The following is a 13,318-nucleotide window of genomic DNA, read 5'->3' on the forward strand; positions in this document are numbered from 1 at the left end:
CCCTTTAATCCACACAGGATCTCCTACAACCATTTAGAATTGTTCATGAGTCTTTATTGCAGGTTAGTAATAATAATAATAATAATAATAACACGCTTACAGGGTGGGATTAGGTTGAGTGTAATTGAGTTATCCTTGGTTCATTAGCTCACAGGGAGTATTGCCATGCCTAATGGTGACGCATGAATCATCAGATAGTTTTCTAAGTGCTCTGCAATGGGATTTTGTTGACTTCCCACCATGGTAATATTTAGTCATGGTTTACCTCGGAGTCCCTTCAAACAGAATTTAATTGAAACTATTTTTAATGTACACGGGCGCGGTTCACATTACGGATGCCAAACAATTTGATACCGGCTACAAAAAAAGGTTAGTTGTAGCTAATAAAAGCATTTAATAAATCGGACCTGTTTCTCACTTCCATTAGTTATACAGGTTTGAAAAAAACACACGTTATTGTAAACTACACTAGTATGGTTCTACACTATAAAAATGTGTTACTGCTTCACTTCCTAGGTCTTTTCTTTCAACAGTGTCTGTCTTTGTGGTCAAAGCATCTTCCTGGCTGCAAAGTAGTCCAGTCAATAGGGGAAGCAGCTGGTGGCTACTAAATAAAAAAATTTAAAAAACTGCTCTGGACTGACCAAGAAAGTGCAGGCCCATCTGAAAGCAAGCCTGCAAACAGAGATATATGAAACCTCGTGTAGTACCAGAGGCCATGTTTTAAAATTAAAAGAAAGGTACATGTGGTGAGAAATGTATAGTCTTATTTTGTTAGCTACAATCGCTTTAACATTTAAATATTTTTTTTGTACAGAGCCTTATGTGCTGTGCCACTATTGTGTAATCTAGATGGTCTCTTGAGAAAAGCTTATGTAACACTTTCTGTATATCGCAAACATTTTGGCTTGCTGTGTATTTACACTAATATAAAGTGACTAACACAAACATTTGTCAACCTGACTCATTGTCAGGTTCTCTGCCTGAATATTTTAAAGGAAGTCATGTAACACTGCAGAAGAGTAGAATATGAGCTAGCCAATAGCTACTGTAATCGCAAATGACAGACGAGGAGAATGTGTCCCTGTTCCTTTTAAACATGTCCTGCTGCTGCTGCTGCTGCTGCTTGTGCATTCCAATTATACATTTGCTAGCCTGTAGATAATCTGCTGAAGCCTGAGGTCCAATTGCAAAATAACTGAGACTGAAAAACAGGACGCAGTGTTCCTTTAAGACACCCAGGCTGGAGTGTGGCCGGTGCTGTGATAGGCAGGCACACACAGGTCCTTGTGTGGCTCTGTGGAGCGTGCATGTGCAGCATTCCAAGTGGAGCTCACTGCGGCTTGTCCATGGATTCCAGGCATTCCCACTCGGGGATCCTGTCAGGAAAGTCATTGGAACTGCTGCGGTGAAGTATTAGAAAAGTGCTGCATTGGATAAGCTTTTGCATTCTTAGATGCATACTCTTGCGTGTACTGTAGAGAGCAAAATGGGGAAGCGAAACGGTGGTGTCTTGGCTTAGACTAGAAGTGTACAGTTTACTGACCTGGGGATTTTGATGGCATGATATACTGTAGTATGGCTCTGTGCTTTTGTGCACTAAACCAGACGGGGCTGCTATGCTATACTGTGATGATCTGGACCTCTTGCCTGCGTAATGATGGGTCTGTGCTTAAGGCATTTGTACCGTTTTCACACACAATACCAGTCTCCATTAGGAAGTGTGTAATCACTGCTAGCCTCATTCAAATCAGGGAGCTAAGTCCAAAACTCTACACAGTAATAAATAAATAACAAACAAAAAAGTCTGAATTCATTTGGAAGCGGAAGTACCTCTATGGGTAGGATTAGGTAAATGGGAGTTAGGGAAACTTGCCACCAGAATAATGCACTCTCGCTGCTGAATGAAATTTTGTGTTGCTAATTGCGTTTTTCCAATTCGATACCAGACAGGGGGACCGCTGTTGGTAGGTTTGTCTGCTAAATCCTTTTCTGCACAGAAATCTAAGCAAGAAGTCCCGGGTACAGTGAGTGTCCGGGGAGTTCACAGTCTTCATAGCGGTTACAATCTTTTATACTAGGAAAGAAGACCACTGGCTCAGACATTATTAAGGAACTGGATTTTAACTTCGTCTATTATGTTCTGTTTTGTCTGACTTCAATGGAATCAGTCATTCTGCTGCAGGGTGTGCTGTAAACAGGGATCTTTGTGATGAAAGGAAACTGTATTGTGTCTTGTTATTGCTGGATAACGAGATTTGGAATCCTGTGAAAGTGAAGACGTATGACTGCCAATCCGTGTTTTTTAGCAATTTAATTATTTGTGTCTAGTGCTCTTCCACTAGGTCTCAGTGTGCAGTTTTGAAAGAAACATTGTTAAAGCCTAAATATTTTTTTATATTTAAATAAATATATATATATATTTATTTATATATTAAATAAATTTGGAATCTGCAATTGTTTTATACCACATTTTCTTGCCAATTTGAAATGCCCAATTTTTTTTAATCCTGGCTCACCGCTGCAACCCCAGCGCTGACTCGGGAGAGACGAAGACGAGCACACATGTCCTCCGAAACGTGTGCCGTCAGCCGTCCAGTTCTTTTCACTCTGCAGGCCCGCCATGCAGCTACCAGTCGGAGGACCACGCAGCTCTGGGCCACTTGCAGGCAGGCCCGCAGGCACCCGGCCAGTCTGCAGGGGTCGCTGGTGAGCGGTGAGCCAAGGACACCCTGGCCGACCTAAGCCCTCCCGACTCCCGGCGGCGCTCGGCCAATTGTTAAACACACTGGGGGCATTTTTCTTAATGATGGGTTTTCTCTTGCAGTGTGCTAGTGAAATGTAGTTCGCGCCACAGCAGGCTTGCTGCTCTCTAGTGAAAGTTGTAGTTAGATTCGTCTCAGAGATAGGGTTTGAGGAGCTTGACTATACAGCACTGAACATTTGCAAAGTATAAATGCAGGTAAAGCCAAATTATTATTTTTTTTTATTATTATTTATTTCTTAGCAGACGCCCTTATCCAGGGCGACTTACAATCGTAAGCAAAAACATTTCAAGCGTTACAATACAAGTAATACAATAAGAGCAAGAAATACAATAACTTTTGTTCAAGTAAAGTACAAGTTTGACAAATCACAATTCAATAATACAGCAGGTAATAGTGATAGTTACATCAGGATATGATTAAATAGTGATAGTTACATCAGGATGTGATTAAATACAAAGTACTACAGGTTAAAAACTTGGCAGATTACAGTATTCTGAAGTACAGGATTAAATGCAGTAAAATAGGGGCTGATAAGAGCAAAATAAAGCACATTTACATGAAGGGTGATAGTGTCCCAGGATACAAACAGAGGAGTTCTACAGGTGCTCTTTGAAGAGGTGAGTCTTAAGGAGGCGCCGGAATGTGGTCAGGGACTGGGCAGTCCTGACATCTGTAGGAAGGTCATTCCACCACTGCGGAGCAAGGGTGGAGAAGGAGCGGGCTTTGGAGGCAGGGGAGCGTAGCGGTGGTAGAGCTAGTCTTCTAGTGCAGGCGGAGCGGAGAGGTCGAGTGGGGGTGTAGGGAGAGATGAGGGTCTGGAGGTAGCTGGGTGCAGACTGGTCAAGGCATCTGTAGGCTAGTACAAGAGTCTTGAACTGGATGCGAGCGGTGATCGGGAGCCAGTGGAGCGAGCGGAGTAGTGGAGTATTGTGGGTGAAGCGAGGCAGAGAGAACACTAGGCGGGCAGCAGAGTTCTGGATGAGCTGGAGCGGACGGGTGGCGGACGCAGGGAGGCCAGCCAGGAGGGAGTTGCAGTAGTCTAGGCGGGAGAGTACCAGGGCCTGGACCAGGAGCTGGGTAGCATAGTTGGTGAGGAAGGGTCGGATTCTTCGGATGTTGCTCAGGAAGAATCGGCAAGTGCGTGCCAGAGTGGAGATGTGCTGGGAATAAGAGAGGCAGGGGTCCAGGGTGACTCCAAGGTTCTTAGCTGAGGAAGAGGGAGAGAGTGTGGTAGATTCCAGAGGAACAGAGATGGAGAGATCAGAGGAGGGGGAGGAGGAGGGAAAGAAAAGGAGGTCAGATTTAGAGAGGTTGAGTTTGAGGTGATGCGAGTGCATCCAGGAGGAAATAGCAGACAGACAGGTAGAGATACGGGAGGAGATGGTGGAGTCAGAGGTGGGGAAGGAGAGGAAAATCTGAGCATCATCAGCATAGAAATGGTATGAGAAACCATAGGATGCGATGAGGGGGCCCAGGGAGCGGGTGTAGAGAGAGAACAATCTTTGGTCTTCTTTGTGAGTGCAGTATGGGGTCATAATGTCAAAGCTCTGACTTTTCCTTTCTCTGATCTTCTGTCATCGTAGTGTGTAACAGAAATAAAACTAACTACGGCAGGAGGGTTTAAGCCAGGGCAAAACCTGGAACCTTTAAACAGAACATAGCCAATACAACGTGCATTGCTCTCTTGCTGTTCATAAAGCAAGAAATCTTTAAATTCCCCAGTCTGTGTCCCCAAGCACCTTGTGATTCTCCAAGAATTGACATGGCCAAACCCCTATTCACGTCTGCAAAGAGGATCAGAGTCCAAGCTGAAGTGGCTGCAGACCCTCGTCTGTCAAGCTTATGAAGAATGACAAGCTGGGGCTGCCAGTAAACTGCTGGATCAGCACTGTCAGGTTTCTTTCAAACCTCAGATACAGCAGTGCCAGCATATCGGAGGTCTGCTACCTGATATGGCAGAGAGACGGTTATCCTTTTAAAGCCTCCAATTATGTTAATCAATTAGGAGAGAGACATACAGTCTTGATGCAACATTAATCCACGCTATACTCCAAAAAACGCATCAGATCAATTCCGGTTTCTTCTACCGTACGGCTGTTTGTTTGAAGTGTCGTGTGAAACTTTAATGAACTGCTTGTCAGCAGGACTGAACTGTTGTGGCTGCTGAAGACAGGGTGCTGCTAATTCATGGTTCCATTTGTTTGTTGAAATGAAAGTCTGCTCTGGGTTCTACTGGAATGAGCAGTGTTTTTATTGTACGCCAAAACAATAATTCAATTAAAACAGGTCAGAAACGAGCTAGGATTACCTGCTCCTAAAACAATGATCTTTCCTTTTGGGTGCAAATTTTGCAAACTGGGCCCATTATTTCTTATTAAAAAATCTAATGTTCCTGCATTTTGACTGAGATTCAGTAGGAATAAACTGTTTAATTTTGCTCATCAAGCATCATTTTGTTTAGTTTTTTGGAGCTGCTTCTGCACCCAGGTCAATCTGTCCTTTTTGTGTACGGTCTCTCTATACAGCTAGTCAAGCAGGGCCTCTCTTACTTCACAGTACTGCATAGTCTTTATCCACGACCCCCATCACTCCCACCCTTTCACGATACAGGATACTTTGTTTGTACACAGTGTTAAGTATGTATGTTGGGTTCTGTGTCCTGTGTCCTGTTTGATCACATACTATGCAGACAAAGCCACCTGAATTCACTTTCATAGCTATTATACTGACATACACCCCCCACCTTGGCTACAAATACAAAATGGGTGCTGTTCTGAGAATGTGGAACATCCTGACCTACAGTACATCCATTGTGACACACAGAAAGACAACCTCCACATAGTCCCAGATTCTGATGCTCTCAACGAAATTCTTTACAGATTTCACCACATGTTAATAAGTGCTTCTTGCTTTGTATGTATGTATAAAAATGTAAGTGTGACAGAGACACACAGACATACTCTGTATAGGTTCTGGTACGCTGAATAATTTGTGGCCAGCAAGTTTCTTCACAGTTGTATAAGCAGTTCACTAGATACATGTGGAAAAAAAAAAATTCAATTCCAGGTTCTCACCATTCTCTTACACAAGAGCCTACACGGTGTCTATTTACAGCGTGTCTGGCTCCAGCAGTTATCAGACAGCTTCCCAGAGGGTGGGCAGGGCAGTGGGGAGAAAGGGGAGGGGCACCCTCTTATTTGTAGCCACTCCCATTCTTCCAGTTATGGAAAAGATGTATCCCTCTTCTTACATGTACAGTTATTCAGAAGCTAATAAATGTGTTCCTATGACAGGACACTTTAGGCATCTGACATACCATTTGGTATTTAAATACAGTTTGTACTCTGATCACTTTTAAATGTTTATGGCGTGCTTTATACTTTATATAACTTGAGGCTGTCTTTAAATATTTTATCAGTGTCTTTATCAAAGGAATCATGGTTAATACAGTAAAGGAGGTAATGTGTGAGAGTTGGGGGCAGCTCCAGAAATATTTATATAGTATAGCAGTTTAACTTTTAGAAGAAACATCATAACCCTGTACATGCTGTCTACCGCACCTGTGAAGAAACCTTTCTGGTTTCCAAACTGAAAAGTCTGTGCACGCTTATGAAACTGTTGCTCAAACTGACAAGTACAAACCCCTTAAGCAGTGGTCTGTGCAGTTTCTGTGTTTTGGATCCTAGATTCAGTGGGGGTTGGTGAGGGTGAGGGTGAGGGTGAGGGGGGGAGTGATTAGTGGGGTGTTACATCTCCAAACTTGTTGGCTGGTTCTCGGTTCTGTTTTGGAACATCCCCCTCTGTAGAACTAGACACAAGCTGAGCAAGGTGGGCGGGCCTCCCTGACAGGACTGGAAACCCAGCCTGCCAATCAGAAAAGCTGCTGCAGCTGCCTCTGGCCAATTGCCAGGCAGTGTTCCAGCCTCTGTGTGCTTTCACTGCTGACGGAGCAAGCCTGCACTTATCAGCTGGTAGGAAATGAGCTGAAAAGGCTAGCTGAGTTGCAGCCGTGAGATTGAGAGAGCGAGCGAAAGGGGTTGCCAGTGTGAACTGCATTCATTGTATTCTAGTTAATGGGGGGAAGAGGGAGAGGGAATCCCAGAATAGCAAAACAACCACTAAACTAAAAACAACCAGGCATTTTGAATATCTTCAGAAGCCTCTTGACAATAAAGTGTTTCTTGTGTTGCGATTTGCTCTGTTTAGGAGAGTTTATTGAGAAGAGCCCAAAATGTTGGAATCTGGAACACGACAGCTCTAAAAAAAGAAGACAGAAATCAGGATCAGTATTCAGGACGTGGAAGGAAAGTTTGCCCACCGGGTGAGTAGAAGTTATGTTTTAAAGGGGAAAGGGGTGTTTGGTATTGGAGTGTGCTTGTGCTGTCTTCTATATCACATGTAAAGTACCAGTTGATACAAAAGAATCCTGGCTGAAATCAGCCTTCTCAGCAGCTTTCACAGGCATTCACCCACAGATCGCTTTGGGCTCTTTGCATTGTAACACTGTGTTTGGAAAGTGAAGTGCTGTGGGGGTGTTGCCTCTGGATAACACTGGTAAAGTTAAATCATCCATTTCTCCAGATATCACTGCACCCTTATGTGTGCCAGGCAGTCTTTTCTTTAGAATGACTGTTGTTTTAAATTAAAAACATCACCAATTCCTGCATAATCTTGTGGTTTGCACACTGTACCGTAGGTGTCATTGGTGTCTGGGGGTAAGTAGAACGCTTGTTAAAATCATCACTGTAAAAATATCACAGTAAACTACTGGTGTGTTTGGTGTTTTGTAATCGGAGGGTGGGGTATGAGTTTGGTAGGGACAGAATATATATTGACACTCTTTACCAGCTTGACTGAATTTAGCTCACCTGGTAGACACCAGGCTCTGGAGCCAGTTGGATCATGAGTTGTAAACCAAAGGTCATTGATGCTTGTGAAGCAGGTTTCCGATTTGTTTAAGCTACCCATACATTGTCACTTTGGACTCCCATCTCATCAGATCTCATAGGCAGGTTGATGTGCCAATCACTCCAGGAGCAGCAAGTGAGGCAGGAAGTGGTGTCTGTGGCTCAGCAGGGGGCATTCTCTTCCACAGCTCAGCACATGCCCCAGCAAGGTTAAACCTGGGGCGTGCTCTGTTATGACTTGCCTAACCTGAAAAAAGAATGCGCTTGTTCACAAAGACAGCCTTGTTGACAGTACAGTTTGTTTACGTATTTTCTGCTGTAGCTTCCTTCCACCTTGAAGCCTTTTAGTTATTTTTTTTTTCCAAATGACTTTGTTGTACTGTAAATATTTTACTGTAAACCCCAATAGAAATGGTTTAAAAAAATGCCCTCATAAGGTATGGGACACTACACTTTTAAACCCAGGGGGCTAATCTTGTGACTGGGTCCAATGTGTCCAATGTGCCAGCCGTCCCACTCATCTGCAATAAAGGAATGATTACAAAAACACAAGACTTCCAGTCAGATGAAGACCTGTCTGTACTCCTCAAGCATGTTTTAACAACCTCTCCAAAGATGAAACCAAGATGCTGGACTCATTTGAGTTGTGACTTGTCAGATACGAACCCAGGAGGTTTGAGGAGTTCAGACCACAGTGGCAGACCTCCCCGCTTAGAAACCTGCTACAGGTGTGTCACTTCTCTTTCATTCATTTATTTGTATTATAGTGTTTTTATAGTGGTAAGAGCTGTGTGTAAGTTCTTACTTACACTTACACATTACTAACTTTTCATGGGATGCACCAGCTCTGATAGTTATGACGTATTTGTTGCTTAAAGTGTCCGCATACCTTTAGGGAGGTGTAAGCTGTTTGGAGAACTTTTGCTGCGTGAGCTTCTCTTTGAAGGTGATTTAAAATAGTTTTCTTTGTCTGCAAATCCTGCAAGACCGCATACATCCTCTTGATAATTATAAACATCCTATTAGATTCTAATGTTTCCTGTAGGATAAAAAAATTCTTGTAGGAATAATTTCAAAGTTCCTATATGAATAATTTCAATTTCTGAAGGATTCCTATAAAATTTTTTCACCAGGGTTATATATTTTAATATAGAAGTAAGTATTTATATTTATTATCTGTACAAGGTCCACAGTATTTGAGAGGTTTATGATTAGGTTTTTATGAATAGAAAATGTCTCAGAGACATAGAACATTAATTAACATTATTAAAGTTATACTGTATTGATCAATAATTTAGAAACTTTCCTAAAAGTTTGTTTTAAATTTCAATATTTTATACCATATATATGTATGAATATAACGATATACCTGTGATTCCCAGTACAAAACATTCTTGATTTAATTATTATTATTTTTTTAATCGTAACACACACACACACACACACACATATACTGTATATATATTGTGATCGAGCAACCACTCACGTTCGTTGCCCCTTTCAAACAGACCCAGCACACAGAGAAACTTACGCGCTACTTTTTAAAAAAAATTTAATAAACAAGAATTAAACAATAATCAAAAACAATGATCAAATTAGGGCTTTTCAGCCCGTATCCTTCTGGGAGGTGTAGTCCTGTTCTCTCTCCCCCTCGGGACTACACTTTCTCACTTTAAATTCCTTCGATTTTTATAAATAACATAGGGAAGTGTGAAGGTTTAAGATATGAAGTATGAACAAAAAAGTTTGCCATCTCAGCATCCCGATTCACAATAAGGCGCAGATTTAATGAATCAATTAATCTCTAAAATTTAACATTCTTAACATTCCCATGAAGTGATATGTTTATTGTCGGTAGTTTAAAGGTTCAGTGGGAGTTTTGATCTGTATCACTGACCAAGCCCTCTGAAATATCCTCACTTCTAACTGGCTACCGAGCAGCGATGACATCACCAATGTAGCATGAACCGCTCTTAGTGATAAACTAACAAAGTATTGCTTAAGTACGTGTGGGGCAACTGAAATAAGAGAGCGCTTACTGATAAACTAACTAGTGACAACTAAGGACTTACAAGAGACTTTACGCATAGCTGGTGCAACCCAGCCCAGATTCCTGTGTTTAATCTTCATCTTTTATTCAACCTTAATCCGACCTATCAATTATACTTCACTATAATGTATTACAAAAGGGATCTTGACAGGGTGGGTCGTTGCAGATTTTAATTTTTTTTAAGCGTAACGAAGGCAGGGCAAGTTATAATTAGTACCACCACTGCAGTATATGACAGTGAAAACACAGTTTGATACTCCAGTACAGGATATGTATGTACTGTTTTTTTGTTGTTGTTTTATAATTAAAATCAGAGGGTTTGGTAGCTTACAGCATGTTAGTTTTATTGGAGAGGTTATTTAACAGTGGTTTGATATGTTTAGGACTGTAAAAAATGTATGGTGGGCATAAAGCAAGGTTTTGGTAAAAACAGCGAAATACTTCCAAAATACACCAGTCCTGCGTTCTGATTGGCTAAGAGGGTTGCTCTAGATTGTCAGCACCTATGGGTCTTCTTTCTATAGACGGGATTGCAGACACTGGCTGGTTTCCAGTTAAGGGCAGGTTTGGTGAAGTTGCATCATCAGGAATGAGCCACCTTTTTGGCAGCAGATGTATGGAAACATGTACGACAATAACAAGCAGATTTGCTTTCCCTTTAAACATGCATGAAGGTTTTTGTTTGTTTGTGAATGCAATGTGGTTTAGGGACGAAAGAGCAAATCAGCAAGCAGAACAATCATTTTTTATCTTGATAATTTGCTTCACAGTGTTTTGATTTAAAGCTGTAGAAAGAGAACACGCTTAACAACGCACCACTTTTTCCTATTTCGTTTTTTAATATATATGAGCATTTATTTTACAAATCAAAACAAGAAAATGTAAATAAATAAACACCTGAACAGACATCGGTTTACAGCATACGTATTTACAAAACTGAAACGATAGCAATACATTTTCAACTTCTCAACAGCAATTTTCTATTTTTTTGGTTTATTATCAGATGAGCAAAAGCAACTGAACAACGGTCTCTGGTATTTATTTTCACTAGTCCCGATGCTAATTGACTGACCAAAGCAGCGCAGCTGGCAAGCAGGCGCCAGCCTTCAAAAGGCTGATTGAAAACAATAGTCTCAGGCAGAGAGTAGAGACTAATCTGATTACAGCTAAACACATTGCAGACTGGTATATAACAATAATAAAGTAGAATACCGTTCTGTATAATCAAAATACAATTATTTTCTGCATGGCCGTCAATGTGACTGCTCCCAGGTCTTTTAGGTATAATGTAATATATCTCCTTTATTTCTGCAGTCCTGCATTTCATGCTTTGTGAGAATATTTAATACATATGGACAGAAAGGAACATGAACGCACAGCCCCATATGTGTTACACGACTGGAGAAAATTACATTTTAAAACCAAAAACCGCCAAAATGACCACCGCGGGGCTTCTAGTGTTAAGACCGAATTTGAGATTATTTCAGGGTCAGTCAGCTGCTAGGAAGCAGGTGAGCGTTGATGGACCGAATGGCCCCCTCATTCGTACCTTTTCTGCTTTTACATTCTGAAGTGCAATTATGAATAAGTGAATATGAATTTTTTGCATTTACCAGGGAACTCTTTATAGACCTGAAAATAGCAACTAGATTAAACAGTAGAGGTGTTCCAGGTCCTAGCTAAATAAAGTATTTAGGGTATCGGTCAACACTGCCCCACTGTCAAGGAGCAGGCCTAAGTGACTCTGAAACTGATCCCTCTCGCAGTGTCATTTGTACTGAACTGCACAGCGGCTGACTGCGAGGGTGTGAGAGCGGGTCTGACTTACTGCTCATCTTACAACATCAACGATATTGTGAGTGATGATGGAACGTATAGATACTGGGCTGGCTAGGGTTAAATTGAGCATCCGACTAGCTGCTTCCTGTTATTTATTTATTTATTAATTATCTATGTCACTTAATCACCCAAACAGTAATGCCAGCATTTACCCAGTGCAGCCTTGTAACACTGACCATATCGGTTAACATACTTACCCAATTGTTAACCTGGTCTGTATGTGAAACATTTCTTCTAACATTCATACAGTGGATATAGGTTGTTGTGATATACTTTGTCATGTTACGGATGGCTCAGATTTTTTAATTTACAGCAGTGGAATTTGTGCATGCAGTTGTTACCAAGCAGATGGAATATAAGATCAATCATTGCAACAGATGTCAGTGCATGCAGGAAGGCAGAGGGTAGGTCAGAGGTACAGTCCATAACTGTAAACACTAAAAAAGCATTAGCTGAGACACTTGTCTACTTGACCTCTGTGGATGTAATAAACTCATTCGTAGGTAAAACAAATATAGAGCAATAAAGGCCTGCAGGATGGGTAAACTTACGTTTAAGTATTTCTGCTGCAATAAACTTAGGAAATAATTAACTCTCTGCACTGGCAGCCCAGCCAATTTCCAAGTTTTACAAATGAGCTTCTTGTTTTGGAAATTTAGAATATTGAATTTACAAAGTAAAACAAGATAAGACACATCTCAACGTAAGCAGAAGTTAGAACCAACAGTGAGTTAGCTGGAAGCAGTCTTGCTTGGCCTCAGTTACAGATTGTGCAGGTTTTCACTCATCAAGTTCAAATGCGCACTAGTGAAAGTTCAACTTAATTGTGTTTTCTTTTTCTTTTTTACAACGATTGACTTGATGTGGTGCTGGTGAATTCTCTATGGCTTGTTAGAAAATTGGTGGTGACGAGGACCAATGGCTCGTAGCCAGAGATCTGTTCCAAGTTGCAGAGTTTCTCTAACCTCTGGAACTGTTGCTGACTGCCGACTGACCCAGCTCTGAACTGCATGTGTGTGTGTGTGTGTGCGTGTGCGTGTGTGTGTGTGTGTGTCAGGAGCCAGGTCAAACTCTTGCTTCTGTTTCTAGTCTATAGTTGGAGAGCCAAGATCAGATAGAAGGGTGAAATATACTTGATGGCCAGTACATGATTTTGGAGCTGTTTATAGACTAAGGAAAGTTGTTCTCCGGATTGTGGTGTTTAAGAATAATTTCTCACAATTCCACTATCGTTATATAAACAAAATCCGCTCATAGAGTGCTGTGGTGTTTTCACTCATGAGGATGTCTGTAGGCAACCTCCTCCAGGGATGGAAACAAGAATCAGAAGAATCTTATTTGGAGCTCGTACAGAGCTTGACTGTCTAACTGCTAGGCTGTGGTTACACTGTAACCCGTTGTTTGTAGCCCCACCGATGGTAACTGTTCGAGACATGGGTTGAAACTGGGCTGTTGCTGCTACTGCTTCTTCAGTGTCCTTGAAGCTTATTTCTTTGGTTGCAGATATTGAGCGCTCTTATCTGTAAATATCAGGATCGCTGTTCTTTCAACTTGTAGAACTGCTTGTGGTTAGAGTGTCAGTTGTACTAAAAATGAAACCCCCACTACCTATATGTGTCACATAACAGACTGAAATCTGTAGTTTAAGTTTCAAAAGCAAACATTTCAGCAAGTAAAAAAGCTGAAAGAAGTACACCAGTAGAAACGGATATTGATTATTATGAAGACCCTTGTTTAAACGATGGCCTACCTGA

The 13,318-nt window shown here is 41.5% G+C and overlaps 2 protein-coding genes across 4 annotated transcripts in view; one reads left to right on the plus strand and one right to left on the minus strand.

Moving 5' to 3' along the window:
- Positions 1-13,318, plus strand: part of LOC131697455 (atos homolog protein B-like) — a 40,651-nt gene that overhangs the window by 3,491 nt on the left and 23,842 nt on the right. For 2 of the 3 annotated variants that reach the window (XR_009307300.1, XM_058986368.1), the window contains exon 3: positions 6,975-7,089. The exons of the other annotated variant lie outside the window; for it this stretch is intronic. The gene's annotated coding sequence lies outside the window, so the exon portion shown is untranslated. The remainder of the gene's footprint in view (positions 1-6,974; positions 7,090-13,318) is intronic. 3 annotated transcript variants of the gene reach the window in all.
- Positions 3,666-13,318, minus strand: part of LOC117404070 (palmitoyltransferase ZDHHC19-like) — a 40,574-nt gene continuing 30,921 nt past the window's right edge. Inside the window, exon 8 of the mRNA XM_058986400.1 lies at positions 3,666-3,975. Coding sequence (XP_058842383.1) covers positions 3,972-3,975 — 4 coding nt within the window. The 3' untranslated portion in view covers positions 3,666-3,971. The remainder of the gene's footprint in view (positions 3,976-13,318) is intronic.

The sequence above is a fragment of the Acipenser ruthenus genome, chromosome 2, assembly GCF_902713425.1.
Source record: "Acipenser ruthenus chromosome 2, fAciRut3.2 maternal haplotype, whole genome shotgun sequence".
NCBI lineage: Eukaryota > Metazoa > Chordata > Actinopteri > Acipenseriformes > Acipenseridae > Acipenser > Acipenser ruthenus.